Raw genomic sequence first — 14,114 nt, forward strand, 5'->3', positions numbered from 1 at the left:
CTGGGTACAGCTTGGAGAATCAGGAGCAAAGGGCAAGAATGGCCAAAAGAATGGGCTGTATCTGGAGGTCTGGCTCAGACCATGTTGCTCCCCAAAAGCACATTTCCAGGCCAATCTCCTTCAACATTTAAAACTTTCTGTAGGTCAAATAAATTGTTATCCTCTTTGAAAAAAGAAATGACAGGGCCAAGCACAGTGGCTCACGCCTATAATCCCAGCACTTTGGGAGGCCAAGTTGGGTGGATTGCTTGAGCCCAGGAGTTCAAGACCAGCCTGGGCTATATAGGAAGACCCTGTCTCCACAAAAAAAAAAAAAAAAAAAAAAAAAAAAAAAAAAAAAAATTAGTTGGGCATGATGGCACGCACCTGTAGTTCTCCCGGCTACTCTGGAGGCTGAGGTGGCAAGATCACCTGAGCCTGGGGAGGTCAAGGCTGTAGTGAGCCGTGATCATGCCACTGCACTCCAGCCTGGGTGACAGAGTTAGGCCCTGTCTCAAATTAAAAAAAAAAAAGAAAAGAAAAGAAAAGAAAGAGAAGAAGGAAGGAAAGAAAGAAAGTGACAGATTGTGAGAAAACATTTGCAACTTGTGAAATTAAAAAGTAATATATAGTGGCCAGGCATGGTGGCTCATGACTGTAATCCCAGTACTTTGGGAGGCCAAGGCAGGTGGATCGCTTGAACCCAGGAGGTGCAGGTTGCAGTGAACTGACATCGCCCCATTGTGCTCCAGCCTGGGCTACAGTGAGACTCTGTCTAAAAAAAAAGAATTAATATGCAAAAATGTTTTAAGTCCCACAAATTCACAATAAACAAAAATTCACAATCAAAAGATCAACAATCAACTGGAAAAGTAGGCAAAACCCAGGAAGAGACAATTCATAAGGAAACTTGAAAAGTCCAATAATCTGGAAAAGATCTCAACTTGAGTAATAAGCAGAAAAACGCAAATCCAAACAATAGTAAAAGACCAAAATTGGCCGGGCACGATGGCTCACACCTGTAATCCCAGCAGTTTGGGAGGCCAAGGTGAGTAGATCACTTGAGGTCAGGGGTTCAAGACCAGCCTGGCCAACATGGTGAAACCCCGTCTCTACTAAAAATACAAAAAATGGCTGGGCATGGTGATAGGCATCGGTAATCCCAGTTACTTGTGAGGCTGAGGGAGGAGAATCACTTGAACCTGGGAAGGGAGGTTGCAGTGAGCCAAGATTGTACCATTGCACTCCAGCATGGGTGACAAGAGTGAAATGACGTCTCAAAAAAAAAAGACCAAACTTGATCCATCAAATTGAACATATGTCAAAATTCTGTCACCATACATTAACACAGAGAGTGGAAGTAGAAATGTACACTCTTGGTGAATCCATAAATTTATTATTATTATTAATTAATGGACTATTTTTTAGAGTAGTTTTAGGTTTACAAAAACAATTGAACAGAAAATACAGGGAGTTCCCATTACTCCCCATCTCCCCAACCAGTTTCTCCTATAATTAATATCTTGCATTAATGTGGTACATTTGTTACAATTAATGAACCAATATTGATGCACTATTATTAACTGAAGTCTATAGTTTACATTAAGGTTCAGTCTTTGTGCATATAATTTTATCACTTTTGCCAAATGCATAATGTCATATATTCATCATTACTGTATCATACAGAATAGTTTCACTGCTCTAATAACCTGCTGTGTTCCACCTATTCATTCCTCCTTCCCTCACTCCTCAGCCTGGGCGACCGCTGTTTCTATAGTTTTGCCTTATCTAGAATATCATACAGTTGGAATCCTACAATATGTAGCCTTTTCAGACTGACTTATTTCCCTTAGCAATATATGTGATTAATGATTCTCTGTATCTTTTCATGGCTTAATAGCTCATTTCTTCTTATCACTGAATAATGTTTCATCACATGGATGTACCACGGTTTATCCATTCACCTATCAAATAATATCCTGGTTGCTTCCAATTTTTGACAATTATGAATAAAACTGCTATAAACATCCATGTGCAGGTTTTTGGTGAAAAGTTTTCCATTCATCTGGGTAAATATCTAGGAGCACAATGGCTAGATTATATAGTAAGACTATGTTTAACTTTGTAAGAAACTGCCAAACAGTCTTGCAAAGTGGCTGTACAATTTTGCATTCCTACCAGCAATTTTTACTCCATGTCCTTGCCAATATTTGATATTGTCAGTGTTTTGGATTTTAGCCACTGTAATAGTTGTGTCACCGTATCTTGTTTGAATTTGCAGTTCCCTAATGACATTGATCTTGTCATGTGTCATGTGCTTATTTACCATCTGCCTATCTTCTTTGGTGAAGTGTCTATTCAGCACTTTTGCCTGCTTTTATTTTTTTTGAGTCAGGGTCTATCTACGTTGTCTAGGCTGGTCTCAAACTACTATGCTCAAGCAATCCTCCCACCTCAGCCTCCTGAGTAGCTGGGATTACAGGTACCTGCCACAATGCCCAGCATGCTCACTTTTTAATAATGTTGTTTGTTTTCTTTAGAGTGTAAAGTTTCACAGCCCTTTGGAAGGGCAAGTTAGCTATACCTATTATAATTTTAAAAAAAAAAAAATTAGAGATGGAGTCTTGCTGTGTTGCCCAGGTTGATCTCAAACTCCTGGGCTCAAGCAATCCTTCTGCCTCAACCTCCCAAACTGCTGGGATTACAGGTGTGAGCCACCTCACCCACCCTAAAATTTAAAATGCATTAAAATTCCCAAAGACCCAATAATCTCACTTCTCAGAACAGCCTGTGCATAAGTATAAGGGCTTTTAAGAACAAACCAAGGCCACGTGCAGTGGCTCATGCCTGTAATCCCAGCACTTTGAGAGGCCAAGGCAAGTGGACCACTTGAGGTCAGGAGTTCAAGACAAGCCTGGCCAACATGGTAAAACCCCATTTCTACTAAAAATACAAAAAAAAAAAAATAGCTGGGCACGGTGGCAGGCACCTGTAATCCCAACTATACTCCCAGAGGCTGGCTGAGGCATGAGAGCTGCTTGAACCCAGGAGGCAGAGGTTGCAGTGAGCTGAGATCACACCACTGTACTCCAGCCTGGGTGACAGAGCAAGACTCCATCTCAAAAAAAAAAAAAGAGAACAAACCAATCTTGTCATCAAATTCCTGTCCACCTAATACCAAAAAGGGTTTCATGGTTAGAATATGAGGCCTGTGAGCGCTTGGTGGCAAGTGGGTCAAATCTCTAATCCAGAATCTCTTTTCTTCCCTTATGTGCACTGATTCCCCTACACCAGACTCACCACCCACACACTCCTCTTCAAAGTCTCCAAATCACTATGTAAATCAGAGGAGTATTCTCCACAGGCAGAGGAGCTGTGAGAACTAAGCAATGAGATGTGAGTTTTCCCATCCAACAGTCACCTTGGAAAACAAAGCACTTATTCCATTGCTCAGCTCAAGTCTGGACTCCAATTGGGAGTGACTTCCAAAGCCAGGTCCTGAGCCATATGGGGAAACATTCTTGTTATACTATTGTCACACAGCATTTTGGGTCAAAAACAATATTACCCAAAGTGATCACTCTTCTAACAGCCAATGTTGGCTTCTAATAGCTTTGGATTATCAAAGGATTTCAACTCTTTATCATCAAGGACATTGAAAAGAATTGCTGCCATATTTGAAGTTGTTTCGTTTTGTTTTGCTTTTTCCAAAAGGGGGTGTTCAGACAACCAGGACTAATACCTCCTACGGAAAAAAAATTCGGAAGACGATTGTCCTGCAGTAAATAGGATGTAGATGACTGTGACTGCTATCACAGCCAGCCTCTTAGAAGCACACGTGCAGACAAGAGAAAATCAGAGGGAAGAAAAGGAAGAAAGATTTAATGTAGAAACCAGAAACAAAAATTTAAAAATAGCTCTACAAGGATAACCCGATTAGCCAGGCACCTCTTTCTCCTGAAATGACCTTGAGGTTGTAAATACGAGGGCGGCGCTGAGCCCAATAGCAAGTCTGTGGATGCCCCCTGGTGGCCAGAAATAGAATGGTTTCAATGGATGGAAATTTAACGTGCTCGCATCCCCAGCATGTTAAATTACCCAGAAAAGTAACAGAAAAAGAACAGACACATCAGAAATGTCCCTGGCCAAACCTTTCAAGTACGAATCAAGGCAAGCTATGGCGATGAACAAGCAGAGAAAAGTGGACTGCAAAGGGAGCAGTAATTTATCTGTCAGAGAAGGGAGGGCTCCTTCCTGCTTCCGGACCAACGGATATGAGTCTAGATGCGAGACATCTATTATAGAGATAATAGAAGAGATTAGCGGAATTAAGGATGGTTCACTTTTCTTCTTTAGAAATACCATTAATGCTGATCGCCTTCGCCGCCGCCCGCGTGCTCGCCTTAGCGCCCGGCCAGTCCTAGCCCCCGCCTCCGCCTCGGTCCGCAGAGCTCGCCCCCTCCCCACCCGCAGACAATGTCTGAGTCCAATAACCGCCCTGAGTATGCTTCGTTTTTCGCCGTCATGGGCGCCTCGGCCGCCATGGTCTGCAGCGCCCCGCGCGCTGCCTATGGCACGGTCAAGAGCCGCGCCGGCATCGCGGCCATGTCCGTCATGCGGCCGGAGCTGATCATGAAGTCCATCATCCCAGTGGTCATGGCTGGCATCATTGCCATCTATGGCCTGGTGGTGGCAGTCCTCATCGCCAGCTCCCTGAATGACGACATCAGCCTCTACAGGAGCTGCCTCCAGCTAAGCGCCGGCCTGAGCGTGGGCCCGAGCGGCCTGGCAGCCGGCTTTGCCGTCGGTATTGTGCGGAACGCCGGTGTACGAGCCACGGCCCAGCAGCCCCGATTATTCATGGGCATGATCCTGACCCTCATCTTCGCCGAGGTGCTCAGCCTCTATGGTCTCATCGTCGCCCTCATCCACTCCACAGAGTAGCCCCTCTCCGAGCCCACCAGCCACAGAATACGATGTAAAGACCACCCCTCCTCATTCCAAAACGAAGAGCCTACAGCACACGCACAGGGCCGCGGCCCCCAGTAGTTGATCTTGTACTTTCGCAGTGTCCTAGTGCCGGTTGTCTGTTGCCCCGGCCTTGCCCCCGCCCGCCCCGTGCCGTGGACATCTGGGCCCACTCATCGCCCCTCCAGGCCCCCAGCGCCCCACCCCCTAGAGTGCTCTGTGTATGCAGGTGACTTAGAGTTGTCATTTCTCTTTACTGGATGTCTGTTTATGAAGATCTGGCCTGTTCCCGCGTCTGCGGAGAGGCCCTGGTCTCCCAGCTATCTATAACCTTAGCTAGAGTGTGGCCTTGTGGGTTCCTGTTGCTGAGACTTCCTGGATGGAGCCACCCTGGCTGCCGGGCCCTTGGCCCTGCGCGCAGCTCTGTCCAATAAAGTTCTCGAATGTGGGGCGGGGGGCGGGGGGCGGGGAGAAATAACCATTAATGCTGATATAATAACGACATTATACCGTTTTTCTTGGCCAGGCATGGTGGCCCAGCACTCCTGTAATCCCAGCACTTTGGGAGGCTGAGGTGGGCAGATCGCATGAGGTCAGGAGTTTGAGACCAGCCTGGCCAACATGGTGAAACCTCGTCTCTACAAAAATTACAAAACTTAGCCAGTGTGGTAGCAGGCTACTCCAGCTACTCGGGAGGCTGAAGCACAAGAATTGCTTGAATCCGGGAGGTGAAGGTTGCAGTGAGCCCTGATCAGGCCACTGCACCCCAACCTGGAAAGAAAGAGAGAGGGGAAGGAAGGAAGGAAGGAAGGAAGGAAGGAAGGAAGGAAGGAAGGAAGGAAGGAAGGAAGGAAGGGAGGGAGGGAGGGAGGGAGGGAGGAAGGGAGGGGAGAAAGAAGAGAGGCTGGGCACGATGACTCACACCTGTAATCCCAGCACCTTGGGAGGCAGAGGCAGGCAGATAACTTGAGGTCGGGAGTTCAAGACCATCCTGGCTAATATGGTGAAACCCTGTCTCTACTAAAAATACAAAAAAATTAGCCAGGCATGGTGGCTCACGCCCGTAGTCCCAGCTACTGAGGAGGCTGAGACAGGAGAATCACTTGAACCTGGGAGGTGGAGGTTGCAATGAGCCAAAATCGTGCCACTGCACTCCAGCCTGGGGTGACAGAGCAAGACTCTGTCTCAAAACAAAAAAAGAAAGAGAGAGAAGAGGAAGAAGAAGAAGGAGGAGGAGGAGGAGGCGGCAGCGGGGATGAGGGAAGGGAGGGAGGGAGAAAGAAAGAGAAGGAAGGAAGGAAGGAATGGAGGGAGGGAGGGAGGGAAGAAGGAAGGAAAGAGAAAGAGAAAGAAAAGAAAAGAAAAAAAAGAGAGAAAAGGGGCCACGTGCAGTGACTTACGCCTGTAATCCCAGCACTTTGGGAGGCCAAGGTCGGGGAGATCACTTGAGGTCAGACATTTGAGACCATCCTGGGCAACATAGCAAAACCCCATCTCTACAAAAAGTACAAAAATTAAACAGGCATGGTGGCAAATGCCTGTACTTGGGAAGCTGAGGTGGAAGGATCGCTTGAGCCTAGGAGGTGGAGGCTGCAGTTAGCTGAGACTTTGCCACTGCACTCCAGCCTGAGTGACAGAGCGAGACCCTGTCTCAAAATAAAAATAAAAATAAAAGGAAAGGAAGAGACCAGAGCTTTCCCCAAGCCAGTACTGAGGAAAGGCCATGTGAAGACACCATGAGAAGACCCATCTGCAAGCCAGGGAGAGAGGCCTTGACAGAAACCAACCCTGCTGGCACCTTCCTCTTGGACTTCAGCCTCCAGAACTGTGAGAAAATAAATGCCTGGTGCTCAAGCTGCTCAGTCTATGGTATTCTGTCATAGCAGCCACAGCTAACTAATACACTCTCCCTCCCACTCAAGAGGTCACCATTAATCTGAACACCTTAGCTTTTTCGTTTTCTTTCTTTTCTTTTTTTTTTTTTTTTTTTTTTTGAGACAGAGTTTGGCTCTTGTTGCCCAGGCTGGAGTGCAATGGTGCAATCTTGGCTCACCACAACCTCCACCTCCCAGGTTCAAGCGATTCTCCTGCCTCAACCTCCCAAGTAGCTGGGACTACAGGTGTCCGCCACCATACCCAGCTAATTTTTTAGCAGAGACAGGGTTTCACCATGTTGGCCAGGCTGGTCTTGAACACCTGACATCAGGTGACCTGCCCGCCTCAGCCTCCCAAAGTGTTGGGATTACAGGCATGAGCCGCTGCACCCAGCCAGCTTTTTCTTTTTCACATAAAAATCATGAAGTGCTTCCCTACAAACAATTTTTTGAAGTTTTTGAGATTTACAACAATTGTATGATACTGTGTAGATGGTCTTCAGGGATCTGCTCTATTTTCAGTCAACATGTTTTAAGAGACACACATGTTGCATGTAGCTATAGTTCATTGTCATATATAGAACATACCACATAGTATACATTCTTCTGCCAGGAGATACATAGGTGATTTCTAGAGTTTTACTTTAAAGCATAGAGCTCGTTCAACATTTCTGGCTGGACACAGTGGCTCACAACTGTAATCGTAGCAATTTGGGAGGCCAAGGCAGGATCCTTTGAGCCCAGGAGTTGAAGACCAGCCTGGGCAACATGGTGAAACCATGTCTGTACAAAAAATACAAAAATTAGCTGTGCATGGTGGTGTGCACCTGCGGTCCCGGCTACTCATGACTGAGGTATGAGGATCACTTGAGCCCGGGAGATTGAGGCTGCTGTGAGCAGTGATTGAGCCACTGCACTCAAGCCTGAATGACAGAGTGAGACCCCGTCTCAAAACAACAACAACAACCACCACCACCACATTTGTGGATATCTGCCGTTGTGCAGAATTTTCTCTAGGGTATAACCCTAAGGAGTTTGAGACCAGCCTGAGCAACACAGTGAGACCCTGTTTCTATAAAAACAAAATAAAAATAAAGAAATAAAAAATATAAATATAAAAAAGTTGCACTGTAGTGAGAGAACGTAACATGTACAATACCAAACCTAGAAAAAAAAAATCTGAGACTTGCTCTGTGACCTAGTTTGTGGCCAATTGTCCTGTGGTCAATATTCCACAAGTGTTTGGGAAAAAAAGTGTGTCTCATGTACCAATTGGGTGCAAACCTCTTTTTTTTTTTTTTTTGGAGATAGTCTCACCCTGTCACCCAGGCTACAGTGCAGTGGCATGCTCGGCTCACTACAACCTCTGCCACCCAGGTTCAAGCGATTATCTGCCCAGCCTTCTGAGTAGCTGGGATTACAGGCGCCTGCCATGGTGCCCAGCTAATTTTTGTATTTTTATTGGAGATGGGGTTTCACCATCTTGGCCAGGCTGGTCTCAAACTCCTGACCTCAGGTTATCCGCCTGCTTCGGCCTCCCAAAACTCTGGGATTACATGCATGAGCCATTGCACAAGGCCAGTGCTTTTTTTAAAATGTGTCACTGTGTTGTTCGAATGTTTCTTTTTTTTTTTTTTTTTTTTTTTTTTGGAGACAGTCTCACTCTGTTACCCAGGCTACAGTGCAGTGGCATGATCTTGGCTCACTGCAACCTCCACCTCCAGAATTCAAGCAATTCTCCTGCCTCAGCTTCCCAAGTAGCTGGAATTACAGTCATGGACCACCACGCTGGCTAATTTTTATATTTTTAGTAGAGGCTGGGTTTTCCCATGTCGGCTAGGCTGGTCTTGAACTCCTGGCCTCAGGTGATCTGCTGGCCTCGACCTCACAAATGTGCTCAGATTCTAGGTGTGAGCCTCCGTGCCAAACCATAAATGTCATTTTTTTTTTATAAGTCAGCATTTGTTTAAACGTGCTACATGTTTATCAATGTCCCTGCTCACTATTTTTTCCTGTGTGTCTCCTTCCCGAGGGTTATTTTCCCTTTTTCTGAAGTTTGTCCTTTAGAATGTTTTCAGTATTAGTGTAAAAACTGTTATGGTTTTATGGGCCGGGCGCGGTGGCTCACACCTGTAATCCCAGCACTTTGGGAGGCCGAGGCAGGTGGATCAGGAGGTCAGAAGTTCGAGACCAGCCTGGCCAAAGTGGCGAAACCCCGTCTCTATTAAAATACAAAAGGTGGCCAGGCGTGGTGGCTCACGCCTGTAATCCCAGCACTTTGGGAGCCCGAGGCGGGCGGATCACAAGATCAAGAGATCAAGACCGTCCTGGCTAACACGGTGAAACCCCGTCTCTACTGAAAATACAAAAAATTAGCCAGGCATGGTGGCAGGTGCCTGTAGTCCCAGCTACTCCAGAGGCTGAGGCAGGAGAATGGCATGAACCCGGGAGGCAGAGCTTGCAGTGAGCCGAGACTGCACCGCTGCACTCCAGCCTGGGCAACAGAGCAAGGCTCCGTCTCAAAAAAAAAAAAAACACGCAAAAGTTAGCTGGGCAGCTGGGCATGGTGGCAGGCACCTGTAATCCCGGCTACTCGGGAGGCTGAGGCAGGAGAATCACTTGAACCTGGGAGGCAGAGGTTGTAGTGAGCCGAGATCATGCTGCTGCACTCCAGCCTGGGCGACAGAGTGAGACTCTGTCTCAAAAAAAAAAAATGAAAGAAATCTAGGCTCACTACAACCTCTGCCTTTCAGGCTCAAGCAATTCTCCTGCCTCAGCCTCCCGAGTAGCTGGTATTACAGGTGCATGCCACCATGCTCAGCTAATTTTTGTGTTTTTAGTAGAGACAGGGTTTCACAGTGTTGTCCAGGCTGGTCTTGAACTCCTGACCTCAAGTGATCCAACACCTCAGCCTCCCAAGGTGCTGGGATTACAGTGTGAGCCACCACACCTAGCTGAGACCATTATTCCTTTGTTTTCCAGTTCCCATTGTCATCATTAAGAAGTCAGGTAGTACGCAGTGGCTCACATCTGTAATCCCAGCACATTGGGAGGCCCAGGGAGGTGGATCACCTGAGGTCAGGAGTGTAAGACCAGCCTAGCCAACATGGTAAAACCCTGTCTCTACTAAAAATACAAAACTTAGCTGGCATGGTGGTGCACATCTGTAATGCCAGCTTCTCGGGAGGTTGAGGCAGGAGAATGGCTTGAACCTGGGAGGCAGAGGTTGCAGTGAGCAACCTGCAACCTCTTGTTGCCTGGGCAATAAGAGCAAAAATCCATCTCAAAAAATAAAAGAAAATAATAACAATAAAGAAAGAAAGAAAAAAGTCAGCTATCAGTCTGATAATCATGTCTCTGTATGTAAACTGGCTCTTCATTTGGGCCACAAAATTCTTTGCTATGTGAGGCCGTCTGGTGCATTCTAGTCACTACTTGTCAGTAGTATCCACCACCATTCCCTAATTGTGACGACCAAAAATGTCCCCAGACGTTGCTAAATATCACCAGCAGGGTAAAATCACCATCGATTGAGAATTACAGTTTTTGTTTTTTTTTTTTTTTGAGATGGAGTCTCGCTCTGTCACCCAGGCTAGAGTGCAGTGGTGCGATCTCGGCTCACTGCAAGCTCCGCCTCCCGGGTTCATGCCATTCTCCTGCCTCAGCCTCCTGAGTAGCTGGGACTACAGGGGCCTGCCACCATGCCTGGCTAATTTTTTGGTTTTTTAGTAGAGATGGGGTTTCACCGTGTTAGCCAGGATGGTCTCAATCTCCTGACCTTGTGATCCGCCTGCCTCAGCCTCCCAAAGTGCTGGGATTACAGGCGTGAGCCACCATGCCCGGCCTGAGACCTCTTCTCTATTTAAAAAAATTAAAAAAGAAATAACACAGAAGAAATCTGGGCGCAGTGGCTCACACCTCCCAGCCCTTTGGGAGGCTGAGGGACGCGGATCTCTTGAGGTCAGGAGTTTGAGACCAGCCTGGCCAACATGGCAAAACCCCATCTCTATTAAAAATAAAAAAATTAGGTCAGGCACAGTGGCTCACGCCTGTAATCCCAGCACTTTGGGAGGCTAAGCCGGGCAGATCACCTGAGGTCGAGAATTCGAGACCAGCCTGACCAACACAGAGAAACTCTGTCTCTACTAAAAATACAAAATTAGCTGGGCATGGTGGTGCATGCCTGTAATCCCAGCTACGCGGGAGGCTGAGGCAGGAGAATACCTTGAAGCTGGGATGCAGAGGTTGCAGTGAGCCGAGATCATGCCACTGCACTTCAGCCTGGGTGACAGAGCAAGAGTCCAACTCAAAAAAAAAGAAAAAGAAAAGCTGGTCATAGTGGTGGGTGCCTGTAATCCCAGCTACTCTGGAGTCTGAGGCAGGAGAATCACTTGAACTCAGGAGACAGAGGTTACACTGAGCTGAGATTACACCATTGCACTCCAGCCTGGGTGACAGAGCAAGACCCTGTCCCCTCCGCCCCCATAAAAAAATGAATAAAAAAATAAAAGGCTATTGCAAAGGGTACATATAAAAAGGCACAATAAAAAGGTACATATAAAAAGGCATGGGAGAAGGGGTGTGGAGCTTCCAGGCGCTCCCTGGGTGAGGTACTCTCCAGAAACCTCCACGTGTTCAGCTACCCTGAAGCTCACTGAACCCTGTCTTTTTGGGTTTTCTGTTTTTTGTGGGTTTTTTTGTTTGTTTGTTTGTTTGTTTTTTGGTTTGTTTGTTTTTTGAGATGGAGTCTCGCTCTGTCACCCGGGCTGGAGTGCAGTGGCGCGATCTCGGCTCACTGCAGGCTCCGCCCCCCAGGTTCACACCATTCTCCTGCCTCAGCCTCCCGAGTAGCTGGGACTACAGGTGCCCGCCACCTCGCCCTGCTAATTTTTTGTATTTTTAGTAAAGATGGGGTTTCACCATGTTAGCCAGGATGGTCTCGATCTCCTGACCTCGTGATCCGCCCACCTCGTCCTCCCAAAGTGCTGGGATTACAGGCGTGAGCCACTGCACCCAGGCTTTTATGGTTTTTTTTAAAGACATTTTTATTTCTCCAAATTTGTTATTCATCAAGAGTGACTGAAATAAAAAATATAATTGAGTCCCATCATCATCATCATGGAAATGGCTTTAAGAGAAAACTGAAGCCAGGCGCAGTGGCTCATGCCTGTAATCCCAGCACTTTGGGAGGCCAAGGTGGGCAGATCACGAGGTCAGGAGTTCGAGACCAGCCTGATCAACATTGTGAAACCCTGTCTCTACTAAAAATACAAAAATTAGCCAGGTATGGTGGCGTGCGCCTGTAATCCCAGCTACTCAGGAGGCTGAGGCAGGAGAATCGCTTGAACCTGGAAGGCAGAGGTTGCAGTGAGCCGTGATTGTGCCACTGTACTCTAGCCTGGGTGACAGAATGAGACTCTGTCTCAAAAAAAAAAAAAGAGAGAGAGAGAGAAAACTGGTCAGATGAATATTATTTCTTCCCATTTTCAACCAGTAAACAGTTGCCACTGATAAACTGACAGCCAGGAGTCTGTCAAGAATGCCCAACATAAGTTATATAACACAACATGCCTGTTCACAGGGGGAAAAATCCTAGGAAATAATTTATGTATTCTTCTTGATTTCATCATACAAGACAAGCACAAAAGCACCACCCATGCCTCTGAGAGCATTGGACCATACACCCTTGAAAAATGCTTTGCCTCCTTCATCACGAGCAATCTTCCTCCAGCAGTCAAGCGTGCCTGTATACATGACGTCAGTTCCTTTGCGCCGTGATGCATCATCACGCGGCAGCGAACGGCGTCAAATGGATAGAAAGTCAACTCAGCAATGGCAGTGAGAGTCTGTGCGATCATCCAGCTGACGACAATGTGAGTGTTCTTGGGATCTGGAAATATTCCCTTTGCAGTATCATAGATACCGAAGTAGGCAGCTCGGTAGATGATAATCCCCTGCACAGACACGTTAAAGGCCCTTAATCCCATCAGATTTGTAGAACTTAACCAGGCAGTCACCGAGGCCTCAGATTCCCTTTCAGTTCCAGCTTTTTTTTTTTTTTTTTTTGGGAGACAGAGTCTTGCTCTGTTGCCCAGGCTGGAATGCAGTGGTGCGATCTCAGCTCACTGTAACCTCCACCTCCCAGGTTCAGGCGATTCTCTTGCCTCAGCCTCCTGAGTAGCTGGGATTACAGGCATGCACCACCACTCCCGGCTAATTTTGTATTTTTGGTAGAGATGGGGTTTCTCCATGTTGGTCAGGCTGGTCTCAAACTCCTGACTTCAGGTGATCCGCCCACCTCAGCCTCTCAAAGTGCTGGGATTACAGGTGTGAGTCACTGCTCGGCCTCAGCTCCAGCTTTACTAAACCACATCGGCTGCTAGACAGGTACGGGCAAAATTAAGAGGGTACACAAAACACAAGGATGTGGCCCCAGTGGCACCACCTGATGCCAGATTCCCTGCAAAGTAGCCCCATAACTGGGTCCTCTTGTCCACACCACTCAGGAAGATCTGCTTGTATTTATCTTTGAAGGTGAAATTGAAAACCTGGGTGGGGAAGTATCTGATGACATTGGACAGGTTACCATGCCAGAAGGATAGGACTCCCTGCTCCTTGGGAATACGGATCACGCAGTCTATAATGCCCCTGTATTGCTTATCTGCAGTGATCTGCTTGCTGGCATGCTGCACCTGCAGCAGCAGCTTGACCTGCTCGATGGGCGCTACCGCTGTCTTGGAGATGGCTGGGGCCACTCCACCTGCCAGGAAGTCCTTGGCGAAGGACACAGCAGCATCTGTCATGTTGAAAGGAAAGGGGAGGCAGGCTGCTTCAGGAAGGGACTGGGCCAGGAACCAGCTTTGACTCCAGGGCTGCTGGGCCTTTTTGGGGTTTTTCTGGAAGCTTCATGACAACAGTATTCCTTCCCCCCGGTACAGGGCAGGATCCTCTCTTGGGAAGGTCTTAGGACCCGCAGTCAGAGAGGTGGGGAAACATTCGAGTGGAAGGTGGGCAGGAGAAGGTCAGAGACTTGCCCCTGAGGCCCAACACACCCAACATTATAACGAAACACCAGAACAAGGGCTGTGGGAATTATGACCCAGGAACGTGGATGAAAACCAACAAATAAGCCGGGCGCGGTGGCTCAAGCCTGTAATCCCAGCACTTTGGGAGGCCGAGACGGGCGGATCACGAGGTCAAGAGATCGAGACCATCCTGGCTAACACGGTGAAACCCCGTCTCTACTAAAAAATACAAAAAACTAGCCGGGCGCGGTGGCGGGCGCCTGTAGTC

The 14,114-nt window shown here is 47.4% G+C and overlaps 1 protein-coding gene and 1 pseudogene across 1 annotated transcript; one reads left to right on the forward strand and one right to left on the reverse strand.

Moving 5' to 3' along the window:
* Window positions 1-4,354: 4,354 nt before the first annotated feature.
* LOC112623613 (V-type proton ATPase 16 kDa proteolipid subunit-like) lies at window positions 4,355-5,400 on the forward strand. The gene has a single exon (XM_025384160.1). The coding sequence runs from the start codon at window positions 4,456-4,458 to the stop codon at window positions 4,921-4,923; it is 468 nt and encodes a 155-aa protein (XP_025239945.1). The 5' UTR covers window positions 4,355-4,455; the 3' UTR covers window positions 4,924-5,400.
* A 7,025-nt stretch (window positions 5,401-12,425) lies between these two features.
* LOC112623149 lies at window positions 12,426-13,687 on the reverse strand (annotated as a pseudogene).
* Window positions 13,688-14,114: the final 427 nt, after the last annotated feature.

This window comes from Theropithecus gelada, chromosome 4 (genome assembly GCF_003255815.1).
Source record: "Theropithecus gelada isolate Dixy chromosome 4, Tgel_1.0, whole genome shotgun sequence".
In the NCBI taxonomy this organism is placed as follows: Eukaryota; Metazoa; Chordata; class Mammalia; order Primates; family Cercopithecidae; genus Theropithecus; species Theropithecus gelada.

Excerpts from the sequence above, each read along its gene's own strand:
- LOC112623613 (XM_025384160.1), top strand. The coding sequence starts at position 4,456 with ATGTCTGAGTCCAATAACCGCCCTGAGTATGCTTCGTTTTTCGCCGTC.